Source organism: Anolis carolinensis, chromosome 5 (genome assembly GCF_035594765.1).
Source record: "Anolis carolinensis isolate JA03-04 chromosome 5, rAnoCar3.1.pri, whole genome shotgun sequence".
NCBI lineage: Eukaryota > Metazoa > Chordata > Lepidosauria > Squamata > Dactyloidae > Anolis > Anolis carolinensis.
In genome coordinates this window covers 152,533,451-152,553,120 of record NC_085845.1, presented here as the reverse complement: position 1 = coordinate 152,553,120, position 19,670 = coordinate 152,533,451, and the positions used below count along the sequence as shown (strand labels likewise).

The 19,670-nt window shown below is 38.4% G+C and overlaps 1 protein-coding gene across 2 annotated transcripts in view; it reads right to left on the bottom strand.

Annotated features, from left to right (window-relative positions):
- The window catches only part of myrfl (myelin regulatory factor like), a 65,179-nt gene that overhangs the window by 33,623 nt on the left and 11,886 nt on the right, over positions 1-19,670 (bottom strand). For both annotated transcript variants that reach the window (XR_010006748.1, XM_008116615.3), the window contains exons 5-10: positions 19,201-19,289; positions 11,019-11,169; positions 5,310-5,505; positions 3,450-3,526; positions 2,757-2,867; positions 1,747-1,837 (exon numbers count right to left, since the gene is read on the bottom strand). Coding sequence is in view for 1 of the 2 variants with exons in the window: in XM_008116615.3 (XP_008114822.2) it covers positions 1,747-1,837; positions 2,757-2,867; positions 3,450-3,526; positions 5,310-5,505; positions 11,019-11,169; positions 19,201-19,289 (715 nt within the window). In the remaining variant the exon portion in view is untranslated. The remainder of the gene's footprint in view (positions 1-1,746; positions 1,838-2,756; positions 2,868-3,449; positions 3,527-5,309; positions 5,506-11,018; positions 11,170-19,200; positions 19,290-19,670) is intronic.

Here is a 19,670-nt window from a genome sequence, read left to right as displayed (position 1 = left end):
CAATTCAGCTCTTTTTTGATAATAAGATAACCATGAGTGTTTCCACGTCCAGACAGACCTAGGCCCCTTCCACACAGCTGAATAAAATCCCACATTATCTGCTTTGAACTGGGATATATGGCAGTGTGGACTCAGATAGCCCAGTTCAAAGCAGATATTGTGGGTTATTCTGCCATGATATTCTTGGTTATATGGCTGTGTGGAAGGGCACCTAATATGTAGTCTGTACATTTCACTAAGAGAATTTCACAGGCTTCCAAACAATATTGTCACTATTAATCATCACTCATATTTTATCTCCCTTTCATCTGTTTCCTCTTAAATGGAACAATCCATTTAGCCAGAAAGACCTGAATAGAAAGTATAAATCTTGGTGTCTTCGAGAGCTTGGCTCCCACAGTTTTTAACTCTTGCTGTTTTCTTTCATCTCCACTTGTCCAAAACACACAAATTATGAGCATGTCTGGAGATATTTTGTATCCTTGAATACACTTTTGAAAAAGAGTTACATTAGAAGTATAGAATTTCAGGCTCACCTTTTTCAAATTTTCTCTGTGTTTGTCCTTCACCTTTTAAAAAAGCTTTTCATTTCAGAAAAGAAGGTACATTTTCCTGCATGTATACAGAGTAAGGGACTCTACCCATCAAAAGATATTTTAAAAGAGGCACTTTGCCCAAAGAATTCAGAACGGTGAGATATTTGACTGTCAGCAAGCCAGTTGCAGTAAGTTTGTATATTGAATCATGTCGTCATATAACTTATGAAGGGTCTTTCTTTCAGACAAATAGAAAGCAAAATCAGACAAAATTGATGCTTTCCTATATTGTGCAGATCCACATTTGAAAGAATCAGCTTGGCCATTTTCCAGAAGAAAAGATAAAGTCGAAACTATGCCAGTCATTATTCTCAATACATTGAGGAAAGCAGCAAACAATCATGCTACAATCATGTTGCAAAGGAGGGCAAAACCAGAGAAGAGGTGAGAGGACGTGCTATATAGAACAATTTATATAAGAATTCTGTGATAATAGTCCACCCACCAAACTTCTGTAGTTGGGAAAGAGAAGATTTTTTTTTTTGCAATAAAAATAATAAGGAAAATAAATTGTATTGATTCTGTTTTGCAGCTCTACAAAACCAAAATAATGGAAAAGGAAGATAATGTGAAAGTAGGCTTATGTTGAACGTAGTCATTCTCACAACAAATTGTTGGAAAATCACCTGTTGCAAAATTATAAATAAACAATGACCAGGAAGTTTACAAAATGGGGAATGGCAACACATATCCTTCCCATACAATTATGGGGGTGAACTCTTTAAAAAAGCCTCCTCTGGAAACACCCATAAGGAAAATAAATTGTATTGATACTGTATTGCAGTTCTACAAAAACAAAATAATGGAAAAGGAAGATAATGTGAAAGTAGGCTTGTGTTTGAAAGTAGTCATTGTCACAACAATTATGTGGGTGAACTCTCTCTCTCAAAAAAAGCCTCCTCTGGAAGCACCCAGTATCTACCAGAACACCTTACTGATTGATGTTCTCCATTATTTGAGTCAAAGGACTGAATACTCATAGAAATAAACACCTTTAAAAAAAATATCAGATAAGCTTCTTCTTCTTTTTTCTTTTTTGCAAAATTTTGACAACCAGAATGACCAATGGTACAATTCAGTAAATATTCAGGGCTGGAATATGGGCACAGAGCTTCTTGGCTTTCTTTCATCAATATTAGCTTGCACTTACTCTGACAATGATCTTTTCTGAGACATGAGCAGCCACCAAATAAGACTGGTCTTGACTGACAGCATATAATCCCGCCACTAGCATAAAGTATCTAAAAGCAATAATAATTGAAAGTTAGATCATTTCATAAAAGTCATAGATCTATCTGCCAAATGAAATCCACTATTCTATATTTATTGCACTGAAATTAAAAACTGTTCAGGCTCTTTCTACATATATTATAACTCACCACTTAAATTTCATTTAAATGAGTGTAGCTTTATTTACTGTATTTATTGCAAGACTCCTACAACCTTCTTCCATGGATCCAGGTTTTTGTGTATAGTTATGAGTATACCCCAGCATTTCTTTTTAGATCAGCCATGTGATAGGCACTGGAAAGTAGGTGGTTTGTTATTGTTGGGTGTTTTCAGATCATTCCAATTTCATGGACTAAACTTTATATCAATTTTTCTCAGTCAGACACAAAAACATCACCAATAGCATAATAGGAATGACAATTCATTGAAGTATTGATACCCAAATGAACAAGATGACCCACATGGTTTCATTTATCCGCTTCCAACAAAATATGTCCTCGCGAAGCATTTTCTAGATCAGGCAGGGGCAAACTTCAGCTCTCTAGGTGTTTTGGACTCCAACTCCCACAATTCCTAACAGCCTACCAGCTGTTAGGAATTGTGGGAGTTGAAGTCCAAAACACCTGGAGGGCCAAAGTTTGTCCATGCCTGATCTAGATCCTCCGGTTTGACTCTAAGCTATTCTTGGACCAGAAGTCCTTCATTTCAATAGGCAGCACTATTATCAATGCTTTTGCATATCCATGTGAAGTCTGGGAACATATTGCTAATGGATATGTTTTGTTAACATTAAATTGTGAGATCTGTATGGGATAAAGTAATTTTCACAAAACAGAAAAAGAATGGGATGGAGTAGGAGATTAGGAAAGAGCCTTGAATGTAGGTAATAACTAGCTCTAAAGAGTGAAGTGCTTATTGACACACAAGTACCTTTGATCAGGGTTAGGCTTTCCTTTCTTTCTCATATTATTTGCTGTTGTTTCACTAAAGTGCAATTTTGCCATGGTTACTTTGGTCACCTGGTCTCCTGGCAGATTAATTCTACATCGAAAAAGAGACAGAGAGAGAAAGGTCGACAATTTTCAATGTAACTATGATCCTCCATTATCCATGGAAGTTCCTAATTGGTTTATTCATTAGTAATACAAGGTATAGAATATTTTCCCATTCATTTCCTCTACCTCGACCAACTCAGAGTAATAACATTTTTTTCCTCACTTTGTTCCCACCATCCCAATTTCCATTGCATATCTCAAGTCTTCATCCATTTACATTTTCCATTTATGATCAGACTAGCTTGGGTACCTGGCGATGCCCAGGTTATTTGAAAAGGGCCTTGTTTGTTTTTGGATGTGAGGTAATATATGTTACGTTATTTCTTAGGGAAAACAAACTGTCTTTGCTTTTGTTTTTTATGAATGCTCTCATTAGGAAATGCATAAGGGTGTGGGTGAACTACAATTCCCAAAAACCTTGGGTCAGCCCTCCCAAAACTCCACCAGTATTCACAGTTGGCCATGTATTTACATTTGATTCATTCCTAATTCATTCTTTCAAAATTGGAGAATTAGGGTAATTTGCACATCCAGATTTATTAAGGAAATTGTATGTTTCTTTACTTACTTAACAGGAGAGAAAATCTTTTTGCTTCGGTCAGATTGAGATTGTTCAATAACAATTACTTGATTGGGGGCATCCACCTATGCATGTAATAAAAGCAAAAATCTTTTAAGACAGATGTCCAGATCAAAAGCTTAAGTCTTCCCTTACCTGTTTGGATGGAAGCTGTCCAGGGACACTGTCTAACTTAGTGTTTTTTACTCCACGATGTGTTCAGCACGTCTAGAGCCAATTTTGTCTCTCTTGAACTATATCCGCCCCCCCCCCCTCCAACTCCGAACTTGCTCATGTTTCATCAGCAGAATGTAGCAATCATTTTGGATGAAGCATGTTCTGTTTGTTTTACATGGCTCTTACGTGTTTCCACCAATTTGATGGCAAGTTTTGGGAAGGGAAGCTACAAAACAGTGCTGGACCACCCTTGTATCTACAGTGTTTGGTAATGGTTCTCTATGATTTCAAGCAAGGAATTTTCATCTTGCCCAAAAAATGCCAGGGATTGGATTTGGGTCATTTAGCATTCAAAGCAACATATTCTATCACTGACTTTGCACTTATGTTTTTGCTACTCTTTGCATTTTCAACTGGCATTTGTTTACTTTACAGTTGTTTCATTTCCAGTTGTAGAGATTGGTCTACGACTTTAGCAATTATTATGTATGTATATACGTATGTATGTACCATTGACCTATTCCCTTTGCTTAAAGAGCATACTAAAATATTAGGATAAGTTTTAGCTTTGGCGATCATTAGGAAGTTGGAGGAAATAAAGGAACTTATCTGTATTTTACTATCTAAACCTGGGAAAGACCTAAATAGCCTTAAGGCACATTTCCCACCTGATATTGGAAACTAAACAGCATCATCCCTTTTTTGTACTTGGATGAGTGACTGTCAATGAGTACCAGGTAGGGTATATTTCATAGGAATGAACTACCTCTGAGTATTCCCTGCCCAAAAAACCCTATGAAAATTTTGGTGTTGGCACAAGTGGTCGCACAACTTGAAATTATGATTTATGCACACATACATATAAACCTGACATTAAGTCTAGTTGTGTCTGACTCTGGAGGTTGGTGCTCATCTCCATTTCTCAGCTGAAGAGCAGGTGTTGTGCATAGACTCCTCTAGGGTCATGTGGCTGGCATGACTGCATGGAGCACCATTACCTTCTCGCCATTTGCATGTTTTCGAACTGCTAGTTTGGCAGAAGCTGGGGCTAATATTGGGAGCTCACCCCACTCCCTGGATTTGAACCGCCGACCTCTCGGACAGGTTCAACAGCTCAGCGGTTTTACCCGCTGTGCCACCGGAGGGCTCCAAACTTCATCTAATATATATATATGTATTGCTATATATGTGCTGATGGACTACTGGTTGTCACATTTACTGCCAACCCTCCATATCTGTAGATTCTGTATCCACAGATTCAACTATTCACATCTTGAAAACCTTGATTTTGCCATTTTATATAATTTTACTGTGCCACTGTATGTAATGGGTTATGAGCATCCGTGGATTTTGTTATTTACAGGGTGTCTTGGAACCAAAACCCAGTGCATAGCAAGGGTCCACTGAATAAATAAAATATATCCTTATGTATGCATGTGTATGTGTCTATTTGCTAAACCAAAACATTTTTTTAAAAAACACAAGTCATAGAAAAATTAACAAACAAATAAAAACATCAAGCAGCCTATAGCAACTATTTCAAATCTAACAAGGCCATTTAACTAGTGTTATCAATCCTATGAAGTCCTTAATATAGAGATAAGATCACTATTTCCTACATTTCCGTAGGAATCAATGTTAGAGAAAAGGGGATCATAAAGACTGAGGGGGGAAACATAGAGGCACACCCACCTTTATACCAAAAGCCTTTAAACAGAACATTTCCACAGGCTTCAGCCCCAAGTGGGTTTTGACAAATGCTGGATTTCCAACCACTCGAATATAGACCGTGATCTGGAAGTGATTTTTCTTCTGACAGACAAAAGCATCATCTACTGCTGAGAAATTAAATCCTTTGTTTGTTACGATGTGATATCCCACATCCGGGCTATAAAGACAAGAACCAAAAGAAAATCTGTCAATGAAACAATCCTTCATATATAACAATCATTAATATTTAATGTTTTCTTTGATCAGTTTACACACTACTTACATCTAAAAATATCTCAAAATGTGAATGTTATGAACTAGTTTACATTGCTGAAAGAAATTTATAGATATGATACCCTAGTAACCTATATACTTGCATTCTTTAACCCTATAGTTTAGGAGTAAGATCACAGTATTCATCACAGGACATAGAGGGGGGCTCCTGGTACCTATAATGCTCATTGAAATGGAACTGAACACTGTTCTGTTATCTTGTACCACCCTTTCTAAAACAGTGTTGCTGTCAAAGGGTTTGGGGACTTAAAACCTCATCACACTGAGGTCACAATTGGGGGCGATAGCGGGGGATTCGCCATGGATCGTGATGAAGTCAGCAGGAGGTGGGGGGAACCCCATGCCCCATATCACCCACATTACCCCTCATCTCATCCCATGGAGGGAGATGTGGCTGCCTGGCTTTCCCTCGTTCTTTTCTATGCAACATGGGAAGCCTTCCGTGTTGCTGCCTCTTACAACAGTTCTACCTCACTTCAGGCACAGAGCCCCGCCAGAAGTAGATCAACATCATGTGATGGGATCTGGCGAGCTCCTTACCTGAAGTGAGGTTGAACTGTCATAGGACGGGCAATTTTGCCTATCTGATAAGGTTGCCTGTTCAAGGTGCTGTTTTCAATCTTTACAACTGTCAGAAATATTAAGAATTAACTAGGTATTTTTAATTACAAAAATGTGAGTCAAGCGCCGAAAGGGTTAAATTTTGAATGCGATTTCCTGCTTCTTGGCAGGGGGTTGGACTAGATGGCCCATGAGGTCTCTTCCAACTCTACTATTCTATGATTCTATGATTCTATGATTCTAAATGGATGCAATGACTCAGCAAAAGCTGTAATTCAGTATAAGTTGGTGTGCCTATAGCTTAGGCTGCCTCAGTGCTAGTAGGCCTCAGTGTGAGAGGGCCTCAGTGTGAGAAGGCCTCAGTGTGAAAAGCTTTGGTGAGAGAAGCCCCAGTTTGAAGGCCTTCTGTGTAAAGCTCGTGTACCGTGTTTCCCCAAAAATAAGACAGTGTCTTATATTAATTTTTGCTCCCAAAGTTGCGCTAGGTCTTATTTTCAGGGGTTGTCTGATTACTCCATGAAGAAGAATTCCCATGTATTGTTGAACAAAAAAATTAACATTTATTATATACTGTACAGTAGTTGCCATCACAAACCAACATAACCAGACAAACTGTGAATCCTATCAAGAATTTCTTGTTACTACCATTATTTCTATGGACAACAGCCTATGGTACATACATTTACCGATCCTGCATGCTCTGGTGTTCTGTTCGATGGGCATGCTTCCAAACAAAAACTTTGCTAGGTCTTACTTTCAGGGGAGGCCTTATATTTAGCAATTCAGCAAAACCTCCACGAGGTCTTATTTTCAGGGAATGTCTTATTTTCAGGGAAACAGGGTATGAAGGTTGCTGTGTGTAAAGCTACTGTGTGCAAAAGCTCATGTGTGAAGCTCCTGTGTAAGTTTGCTGTGAGAGGAGGCTCTGTGAGAGCGAAGCTGTTTATCTTCATGAGAAAGAAGCCCCGCATGGAAGCAAAGAAGGAAGTGTAAAGAACTTTGTGTTATGGAAACCTTGTTCTTGTAAATAGTACAACCATTTTATTTTACCTCAAAGAAAAGCCTCCAAAGGAAGAGATAATATTAGTCTGTGTGTTTTTGTTCTTTTTATCACTTTTGGCTACTGGTGCTGGGTCAAACTGCTAATAAGTTACTCTGCTATACAGTTATGAGGAGGGTCTTTTGTTAATAAGCCCACTCACCCAACAACAACCACCAATGTATCTGTTCAAGACCACTCATTGGAAATTATGGTGCATGTAGCACCATCAACATTATCTTCCCAACCTCAAAGTTAAAGAAAGCAGTGGACTTCCAATCACTTCCAGTTTTGAAAAAAAAGTTCATATGCAGAACTAGTGGAGCTGATGAAATGCTTTGGAGGCTAAATGGAGTGCTTTTGTGTTTCTAGACATATATCCCAGATTTGCTCTATCCTCAGCAAACACACATGGTAGTTTGCAAAGACTAGATGTTATGGGTCTCTAGGGGATTGTTTAAATTCGCTGGGTGATAACTGGTACTACAAGTTAGCACTCTAACTTATCAGTAAACTGAAACTATAGATATTTAGTGCTCCCACCCTCTAGTCCCCTAGCCATGTACCTGATTGTACCCCTCCCTCCTTACGCTCCCTCATATTCTCTGAATGCTTCTACCCCTCCTTCCAGATTCTCTTCCCTTTTCATTTCCTTCTAGTCTTTTTTTCTAAATAGTATTTTGTATTTTAGCCTTTTAATATACCTCTGTATTCTAGCTTTTGGGCTAGATTCTAATGAGTCTCTTTTGTGAGACTGTACCCCTCTCCTTATGCTGGTCTATGACCATATTTGTTTGTTTATTTGTTTGTTAGGTCTCTATGGAGAAACAGAAAGTGGGAGAGGCAATGTAGATAAGCATCTTGTCTTTGTTCCAATGAGAAATAAGAATCTAAAGATTTTCCAGAAAAGATTGAGTTTTAGGACGGGAGGAACTGAAAGGAAATAGTAGAGATGGTTATCAAAGGCATTCTGCATGGCAGTTGTGAAAATACAGGCTGGACTTGTTTCGGAGAGTAGGAGATCATTGGACAGCTTACAGTAGTATTGAAAGATGCATGCATGCAACAAGTAAGGATACAAGACAGAGACATAAGAAAGGCTCTTGCATGGTTAACTTCTTATCGGAGCTTGGAAAGGTAACTTTTTTGGACTGCAATTCCCAGAATTTTCCAATCTGTGTCGCTTTCTGGGAGAGGTCCAAAAAGGTATTTTCTCCCAAGCTCTGTTTCAAATTAAATACAGTTCTGGAGCAGGATGGTCCCCTAGCCGCCTTGGATCACAGTTACTTGTCAGGGATTAGTGTAGCCTCAAGCTGCTGATAGGATGCTAATGCTTACTGAGAGAGGTTCAGGCTATCAAATGCAAATTTCAGCATTGTCCTTTGTGGCTTTTAAAATTTAACGAATGGAGATTAGTTGATTAATGCCACGAAGGGACTTCATGGACTGGAATTCCAGGATAGCTGAAATGGATCTGCACTGCAAAGAATGCATAAAGTATTGCCCATGTTATTAGGAAAGGGCTCCTGGGAAATAGTCCCCAGTCATGTCAGCATATGCAAACTGTATTTCTTTCCTACAGTAAATCACTACTCAACCATAAATAATCAAGGCTGTATTGTAAATATTGTCACACAAATGAATGATGAAAGTTCCTCTGGGCATTAATTCTTCCCATACTCGGGCTAGATTTAGGAGTAGAACTCTGTTCAAACACACACAAATGTCCTGATATTGACACTGTCAAATGTGCCTAAAGGATTGCTCTTACTATGTAAGTAAACACGAGACAGAAACCATGTTTGCTCTGCTATTTTCAACTACTCAATTCCAGGGGGAGATATTAAAGTTTTTCTCAAATGAAGCAGTGAATTAGAAGTCTAGTCAATCATCCTTCCTCAGGTTTTAGCACAAAACTTCAAGTCTTGTATGAAGTTATACTGCTCATCTTTGAAAGACTTGTCTCCCAGCACAGCCAAAAAAGGGCAGCTCTCCAGAACCCATGTTTTCATTCAGCCATTAATGGTTTGATGTATAGGCTTTAGGAAAAATGTATAGCTACTTTATGGTTTTTCAGGATGATGAATAAAGATCTGTTAGTTCCTTTGAGACCAACTTTCTTCATGAGTACATCAGTACTCATGATGAAAGTACACCAGTCAAAAAGACCTGGTTCATAAAATGGCCTTTCTGAATTGGAAAAGAGAACCATAAAAAGATATAGAATTTCAGAGTAAAAGTAAAAAATTGAGGCTGTTTACCAGAACTTGGAGAAATCACTCATGCTGACTGAGAGCTCCATAGGAGTAATAGTACAAAGTTTTACTGCTTTAAACTAGTCGAAACACTGCTTTAAACTAGTTATATGACCAATGTGTTATTTTATATTCAAGAGCAATCATCCTCCAGCTCCAATTCTACTCTGCTTGTGGATGGACACAAAATCTCTCACACTGTGCACAGTGTATCAGATATACTAAAGTATAAGCTGAGTTTTTCAGCCTTTTTTAGGGCTGAAAAATCCCCCCTCATCTTATATATGATTGAGGGTCCTGGCCGGCTTATATTCGGGTTGGGTTATACTCAGGTATATAGGTTAATCAGAGCCGGACAGTCTTATCTTATTAAAGTCTTATTATCTTAAATTACAGATTTATGTAAATATTCAAAAACATTTAACCTACTGATGCCTCAATTAATGTAATTTTATTGGTATCTATTTTTATTTTTATTTCTGAAAGTTACTAGTAGCTGCTGCATTTCCCACCCTCCTCTTATACTCAAGTCAATAGTTTTTCCCAGTTTTTTTCTGGCAAAATAAGGTACCTTGGCTTATATTCGGGTCGGCTTATACTCGAGTATATATGATATTCATTAATGTAAATATTTAAATTTGTAACATCTTCATTACTTTCTGTACCTTAAATGCCCAAACAATTGCATATTAATTATTCCCCTGTGCCCTCATATCTTTCCCTACTAAGATTTTCATATTTCAGTTGTTCACCTAAAAGACTGAATCAAAATCAAGAAAGGTATATGATAAAAAAACATACATGTCCCCATGTTTATCTGTGAAATCTTTGAAGGTATGCAGACTAGGGCCCCTTCTATACTGCCATATAATCCAGATTATCAAAGCAGATTTTTTTTTCATGTCAGGAGCAACTTGAGAAACTACAAGTCGCTTCTGGTGTGAGAGAATTGGCCGACTGCAAGGATGTTGCCCAGGGGACGCCTGGATGTTTTTGATGTTTTTACCAACCTTATGGGAGGCTTCTCACATGTCCCCGCATGGGGAGCTGGAGCTAACAGAGGGAGCTCATCTGCGCTCTCCCCGGGTTGGATTCAAATGGGCAACCTTCAGGCCAGCAACCCAACCTTCAAGTCATCAGTCCTGCTGGCACAAGGGTTTAACCCACTGCGCCACTGGGGGCTCCACATCAAAGCAGATAATACACATTATCTGCTTTGAAGTGAATCATATGAGTCTACACTGCCATATAATCCAGTTCAAAGCAGATAATCTGGATTTTATATGGCAGTGTAGAAGGGGCTGACATATTAAAAAAAGGATAGTCCACTTAGGCCACTCATTTCTATGTTCTCAAGACTCCCAGGAAAGAAAGATCGAATGAGTACAAATTTATAGTAGAAACACCATATGTACAGTTTCACTCTCAACAAAATCCATTGTGCAACATCTTCTCATATATTTCCACAGCAAGCTGAGTATTACAATGCTAAATTAAATTAAAGATAAATTAAAGTAAAGATAAATCTTGACTAGCACTTACAGTTTTTCGTAATTATGATTAAACAGGCTACTCCAGGACGATTTTCGATATGGCTGCCATGTAAGGGACTGGCAGCATTTTTCAACAGACCCCACACTCTGTCTGTCACAGTCATAAACTTGCATGTCGGAAGAAAAGTCTTTAACAGGCACTGGAAAGAAACCAGAAGAAAAAAACTTTAATAGGTAATTAGTGGAAAGAAATCAGGAAACATATTGAGGGCTATATAGCAAAATACAACACCATTCAAAATCCACAAAAAGTTATTTTTTATTGGGCCAACTAAACATGCATCAAATACATCATCCAAGCTTTCAATGCTCCACTGGCTTCTTCAGCAGGCAAAGGTGTTAAAATATATTATTATTTGAAAATTGTTCTATAAAAAGTAATTAATTTGGATTATTCATTACATTACTTAACTACATTCCAGTAAGAGTGTCCAACATAAGCTTTATGGATACAGTCCAATCCATCATATTTCCATCAGGTTTTATAATAGTTTTATACTTTGTTATGGTTTAAATAAATAAACATGATATGTAAATTACATGTAGCTGATATATTGAATTTATGATTATATATGGCATAAGTAGTTGCTTTTTGTTAAATATAGTAGACCCACAGCATCTGCTATTATTTGGTTTCAGGACTCCGCACCAAAATCCAGGGATGCAAAAATCCCATTATAGTAAAATGGTATCCCTTATTCAAAAAAGCAAAATCAATGTTTGCATTTTGAATTTTTTAATTATTATTTTCAAGCTGTGGATGGTTGAATACGTGGATGCAGAATCTGTGAATATGAAGGAGTGGCTGTAACATTTCCTGGTAGATAGGTATTAATAGCAATAGCAGTTAGTTTCTTTGGTTGAATGACATTTTTAAGGTATATGGATGTGTAATTTTTCATCTTCCCCAGTGGGCCATCAAGATTTTTTTTTAAAAAAAAAAAAACCTTCCTATTCTATGGTTTAAATCCTGTTGCATAAAAGAAAAACAGCTGGACAGGTGACACTCAATCACGCATTTAACGTGCTGACCTAAATCCAACTGCTAGTCTCAACTAGATTAGATGTGTTGAATTAAATGAATTTACATATTTGCTAATTTATCATTCAGGAATGGATTCCGTATGTCTCCTCTGCTGGAGATTGCAACTGGATGTAGGTCACTGTTGATTCGACAGTCTAGCCAGGAGAGACAACACTAACTCGCAACATGGCTGTGTCTTATTTCTTCCTATTTTTTCTTATTTATTTATTTATTCAAATAATCTTACATTTCTAAATGTTTGTTGCGTACAGTGCAATATTTTCCAGCTATTAATGTTTCATTATCATTTCTTACATAATATTTTTTTTCTTTAAGGGGTCACAGTCTTCTATTTAAATAGTACATTTAAAAATATCCTCAGCTCTCAGTTGATATCTGCTTTATCCTTACCTATTTATTTGTTTGTTTGTTTACAGTATTTATATTTCACCCTTCTCACCCTGAAGGGGACTCAGGGCGGATCACATTGCACACATATAAGGCAAACATTCAATGTCATAACAGAACAGAGACAGAGACAGACGCAGGCACGGGCTGGCCTCGAACGCATTACCTCTTGGTCAGAGTGATTTGTTGCAGCTGGCTGCTATCCAGCCAGCGCCACAGCCCGTGCCTACAATCTTATAGGGATCTCCTATGTACATTTTTAGTTTAATTATAGTTTTAAATTGAGATATTGAATCACTCATTGCCATTCATTAACAAAGTTCTCTAATAGTTTTCCTCTCAAGTGTACAGTTGTTTTATCCATTTTTAGCAAATCTGTAATGTATTGTTCCCATTCTTCTAAGGGAGGTATCTCTGAGGCTTTCCAATATCTGGAATATACTGTACTATTCCGAGCAGCCATTGTCATGTAAAACAAGATTTTGCCGAATTTCCTTTCTAGTTTTTCATCTGGCATGTACAATTGTGGTGTCATTTTAAAGTTTGTGTCTCTCTCTATATGTGTGTGTGTGTGTGTGTGTGTGTGGTTTCTGGAACATCGCTATATCAAACCATGTATTCACAGTCTGGAAGCCCAAGGTTCTGAGTTGTTCTTTGAATTTCTCCCGCAACAGTCTATATAGAAACCAATTACACTTAGGGCCCATTTGATTCAATTATTTCTTTCTATTTTACAGAGTTGTTTATTGTTTGAATGTTGGGCTATGACTCTGGAGACCAGGGTTTAAATCTCCGATTGGCCATGAAAACCCACTTGGTGACCCTGGACAAGTTATACATTCTCATCCTCAGAAAAACTCTGTGATAGGGTCCTTCGGGTTATCATAGGTTCAAATCAATTGGAAGGCACACAGCAGCATGAAAGAAAAACACTGAGCTCCTTAGAAGAGGGATGGATGTAATGCTGTAAGTGTTTTCATTGTTTTAAATTTTAATGTTTTAAAAATAGTGTTTTAAATAAATATATTTGATTGACTATATATATATATATATATATATATATATATATATATATATATATAAAAAGAGTGATGGCATCACGGCAATTCACAAAACAACAAAACTACAGGCCCCCCAACCTCAAAATTTGACAACACAACCCATCATCCACGCCTCAAGGTTGATACAACAAAAAGAAAAGAAAAATAAAGTCCTAATTAGAGGGAGAGCAATAATTTTTTTTATCCAATTGCTGCCAGTTTAGAGGGCTAATCTCTGCCCACTTGGTTGCCTAGCAACCAGCCAAGGGACAGCCAGGTTTCAGTTAGGGGACAGGCAGATTTAGGCCTCAGACTTCTTCCACAGATTATCTAATTTGCACTGGATTATATGGCAGTGTAGACTCAAGGCCCTTCTACACAGCTATATAACCCATTTATAATCTTATTTTATCTGCTTTGAACTGGATTATCTTGACTCCACACTGCCATATAATCCACTTCAGTGTGCATTTTATACAGCTGTGAAGAAGGGGCCTCATATAATCCAGTTCTGAGCAGATAATATAAGATTATCAATATACAGTAGAGTCTCACTTATCCAACGTAAACAGGCCGGCAGGATAAGTGAATATGTTGGATAATAAGAAGGGATTCAGGAAAAGCCAATTAAACATCAAATTAGGTAATCGTTATACAAATTAAGCACCAAAACATCATATTATACAACAAATTTGACAGAAAAAGTAGTTCCATGCGCAGTAATGCTATGTAGTATTTACAGTAGAGTCTCACTTATCCAACACTCGCTTATCCAACGTTCTGGATTATCCAACACATTTTTGTAGTCAATGCTTTCAATATATCATGATATTTTGGTGCTAAATTCATAAATACAGTAATTACTATATAGCATTACTGTGTACTGAACTACTTTTTCTGACAAATTTGTTGTCTAACATGATGTTTTGGTGTTTAATTTGTAAAATCATAACTTAATTTGATGTTTAATAGGGTTATCCTTAATTCCTCATTATCCAACATATTCGCTTATCCAACGTTCTGCCGGCCCGTTTATGTTGGATAAGTGAGACTCTACTGTACTGTATTTACAAATTTACCACTAAAATATCACAATGAATTTAAAACACTGACTACAAAAACATTGATTATGAAAAGGCAGACTGCGTTGGATAATCCAGAACATTGTATAAGCGAATGTTGGATAAGTGAGATTCTTCTTTAATATGAAATAATTACTGGGATAGAATAATGCAGAACAATATAATCTCTAAAACCAGGACAGTAAATAAACAGGGGAATTCCACACAGGAAACAATCAGGGCCAGCTAACACCTCCCAACAAAGTATTCCCATCATCAAAGTCTGGCAAATCCTCCGTTTTCTCAGGGCCACAGACAGTAGAAGCACATAAAATATTGCAAACAATACCACTCTGAAAACAAGGGAATTCCAGACAGGAAACAATCAGGGCCAGCTAACACCTCCCAACAAAAAATTCACTCAGGGAGGAAACAGCCAGGCTTTAAAGCTGCAAGGCCATTACATCCTAATCATTTTTCCTAATTGCAGCATTCATACTTGCCTCCAACAAACAAACAAAAAAACAATCAGAAATATTGTATATTCACAACCTTTAGGAAATAATATCCCCTGATGGCGCAGCGTGTTAAAGCGCTGAGCTGCTGAACTTCTGGACCGAAAGGCCACAGGTTTGAATTGGGGGAGCGGAGAGAGCCCCCACTGTTAGCCCCAGCTTCTGCCAACCCAGAAGTTCAAAAACATGCAAATGTGAGTGCATCAATAGGTACTGCTCCGGCGGGAAGGTAATGCCGCTCCATGCAGTCATCCCACATGACCTTGGAGGAGTCTACGGACAACGCCGGCTCTTCGGCTTAGAAATGGAGATGAGCACCAACCTCCAGAGTAAGACACGACTGGACTTAATGTCTGGGGAATACCCTTGACCTTAACTACCACCAATTCCTCAATACTTTATTTCCCATACCACCAGACTTCGCCACAGCAACGCGTGGCCGGGCACAGCTAGTATATATATATATTTAAGCGTTTGTACTTCATACACTCTGTTTTAGTTTTTGGTCTATAGTTGCATCTACACTGCCATATAATCTAGTTTCTGATCCCAGATTATCTGCTTTGAGCTGGATTATATGGCACTGCAGATCTATATAATCCAGTTCAAAGCAGATAATCTGGATTCTGATTCTGGGTTATATGGCAGTGTAGATACAGTCTAAAATGCTTTGTGGAAGTTGACTTTGTGGAACAATGACTTCAAACTATAGGAAAGTAGATTCCACCTGAACATCAGGAAGAACTTCCTGACTGTGAGAGCTGTTCAGCAGTGGAACTCTCTGGCTGGAGTGCGGTGGAGGCTCCTTCTTTGGAGGCTTTTAAGCAGAGGCTGGATGGAGTTTTTGTTTTTTGGAGGAGTGTTGGGGTTGGACTGGATGGTCCATGAGGTCTCTTCCAACCCTATGATTCTATGACTATAGAGTCATGTTGGAGAATCAAGAGCCTCCCAGGCTGAATCTACACATGCATATAAAATCCAGATTATCTGCTTTGAAGTGGATTATATGTAAGTGTAGATTCATATAATGCAGTTCAAAGCAGATAACGTGGATTACCTGCTTTGATAATCTGGATTATATGGCAGTGTAGATCCAGCCTTAGAGATAACACTTCTCTAGGCATTTGTAGGTCCTCCAGTCCAATTTCACAGTCAACTTCATCCCAAAGTTAACCATAGAGTCATGCTGGAAGATCTAGAAATTTCTAGAGTGGTGTTTCTTCAAGTTTTTTTTAAAATTAATTCATATTTTTCATTGGGATCCCATGCCCCATCTCCCATGAAATCGAGGGGGGGCTTCTATAATTATAAAAGTAGAGCATTTGAGTCTCACAGTTGTGTCTGTGTCATTTGTAAATACAGGTAACAGAGAGAAAAAAGAAGAAAACTGTATCTTGGTGTTAGCAACAGTGTTGAGTTAGGGATGGATGCCATTTCAGTTCTAAGTGGAGCAGGGTTTTCCAACATGATTGCAAAACCACCTATAGAAGCTGTGAGAACATGCAGGCAGGCTGCAAATGAAAGATCAAGACACCTGGATCCCTTATAAAAATTTCATAGTAGAGACAGGGAAACTGCGGTCAAAGTTTCCTCTAGAGATGCTCATAAGTGTTTGTTGATGCATAATCGGACGCAGCCTGACCCATGGTAAGGCTGACTAACGCACTCGCATTTGCACAGCCATCAAGAGAAATTCAGGAAGAAATTCTAACTGATACTAGGTTTCAGTTCTTCAAATATGGACAACACTAGAAAGTGAGAATAAATGCATCCTCTCTATCAAAACCAGGATGCGTAAACTACAGATGTGGCATAAGCAGCCATCCATATGTTACTGTACTATGCAGCTCCCACAAGTACTAGCTATCACTAGCACAGTGAAAACAGATGACAGAGACAGTATGCCAACAACATATGTATGGTCACGCTTGCTACCTTTCTGAATATGAATAATGCTTTTGAATGGGGATAGGGAACGTGTGGTCCTTCTGGCGGTGTTGGACTGCAACTCCCATCATCCCTAATGGTTAGCTATACTTGTGATGGTTGATGGGAATTGCAGTTCAAAACCCTCTGGAGGGTGAGACGTTCTGCATCACTACTTTATAATGAAAACACTGCCAGGCCTCTGGGCACATTGCTTTAAAATAGGTCAGAGAGATCCACAGTGATTGCGGTCCGCTTTGAACAGCAAAGATGAAAAGCGTCACACGGCCCAAGAGATGACGGGATGGCAGAGAGTACAACGGCACAATGTCTTTGCAGCTCAGAAAGCACAGAGAGATCATCAAACACTGCAGCAACATATATGTTTTCAAATGCATCCGTGCCACTTTTACACTCTTGCTTATTCAAAACTAACATAAGGCAAAGGGTACACCGAGAAGCCTAATTTTTAATAACACAGCCAAGTGTATTGTGAATCGGCCTGCACTGAGGTCACAGTTCAAAGTAACATATCAAAGGCTGCATTCTCTGCTGTGTTCCCTTGGGATTTCAAATATTGGCTATATGTCCTACCACATCTGAGCTCACTTATACAATAAAATACAACAGTCAACCTGACAATTGTTGCTCCAGGGAGCAATTTACCAGATCTCAAGGCCTAGACTTCTTCTCCTGTGCCTGGGAGAAGAAGGAAAAATCTCAGGGTGAGAGCATTTTCTTGAAAATAAATACATACGATATTGGGCTTGCTGTGTGTGTGAGGATTCAGTTCTAGGGCTCACGTGGATATGGAAAACCATGGAAGATTATGTGCCATATTATTAAATGGTGATAACATAAATATGTATAGGGTTCCTATGAGTTTTCCGGGCTGTATGACCATATTCCAGAAGCATTCTTTCCTGATATTTCTCCTGCATCTATGGCAGGCATCCTCAGAGGTTGTGAGGTATGTTGGATACTAATCAAGTGGGGTTTATATTTCTGTGGAATATTCAGGGTGGGAGAAAGAACTCTTGTCTGAGGCAGGTGTGAATGTTTCAATTGGCCATCTTGATTAGCATTGAATAGCCATTCAGCTTCAAGGTCTGGCTGCTTATTGCCTGGAGGAATCCTTTGTTGGGAAGGCCAGACGGGTGAAAGAGGTGTGTTTGCACTACCACTCTGATAGTCTTTTTATTTGGTGTGCGTTGGAAGAGGGGTAATCTTATACGGTTAGTATATCCCAAACTCTATATTTTAATTGGAAAAGTTGGGGGTCGTCTTATATGCCCAGTCGTCTTATACACCGGAAAATATGGGTAAGTTTCCTGCTAAAATACCTCACAAAATGTACAGATGGTGACAGCAGTGTGGTACATGACACACACAAGAAGTGAGGTCCCTAGTTTGTCATTGCCATCCTCTGAGACTGAGAGAGTGTGACTTTCCCAGTGTCTCCTAGTGGGTTTGGATGGCCAAGGGAAATTTAAAACCGAGGCTGGATCTACATCGCCCTATATTCCAGGATCTGATCCCATATTATCTGCTTGTCCCAGATAATCTGGCAGTGTAGACTCATACAATCCAGTTCAAAGCAGATCTAGGAATATAGTGCAGTGTAGATCCAGCCCTAGTTTCCTGAAGTTCTAGTCCAATGCTCAAACCACAAGACAGGTCTGGTTATGACCTTCAACTAAAGCCCTTCTACACTGCCATATAAAATCCAGATTATATGATTTGAACTGGATTATATGAGTCTACACTGCCATATAATCCAGTTCAAAGCAGATAATCTGTATTTCATATGGCAGTGTAGAAGCGGTCTAAGAGATGAGGCTAATCTTGTCCTTTTTTATAGCTGCTTGTGAACCAGGCAGAAGAAGAAATCCCTTGGACATAGAACTGTTGATCATTGATGTATCTTGTTATTGTGCATCTTGTACCAATGGAACAGAGCAGTTATAAATCAAAATTAAATCAACAAACATATCTAAGCCTTGTCATTTTCAGTTATAGAGAATGATTATGGTTGGGTGGATAGATAGATAGAATCTTGTTTCGAGGTGGTATATGTTGTGCTTTATGGATGTTCTCTAACACCACTATTTTTTTTATTTTTAACTAACAATAGAGAGATGAGTGCATTGGGCATTTCAGCTGTAGAGTGACTTCTTTTCCCTCCAGTTTTGCTTACTTTGTCCAATGTCGCCAGGCCATGTTAGAAATTCTAGGGAGTCCTCCAACATCTCAGGTCGTTTCCTCTTTTTAGATGTCAAGGAAAGGCTGCGGGGAAAGGAGGATTAGCAACTTTCAAAATATGTTCATAATATTACAATATAACATAATAAAAGCCATTGTTTTCCACCTTTGTCACACCTTAGCATAGCCCATGTCATCTAATATTGTCAATATTAATCAGCAGTAGTTTACTCAACTTTTTCTCAAGGAATTTTTGGTGCTAAAAGAGAAGAAAGAGCACATGGTGGGAAAAGACAGAAGGGACACACATGAAAAACAAAAACGTCTGGATTTTATGTAAAATCCAGAGAAGGAGGTAGAGTAATTGCACAGTAATAAAGGCAATACCTGGGAGCAGCATCTCATTGGGGGAAAAAAACTGGTGTGAATAGAATTAGGCCCTAAAATGGGAAGTGGAGCATCTCA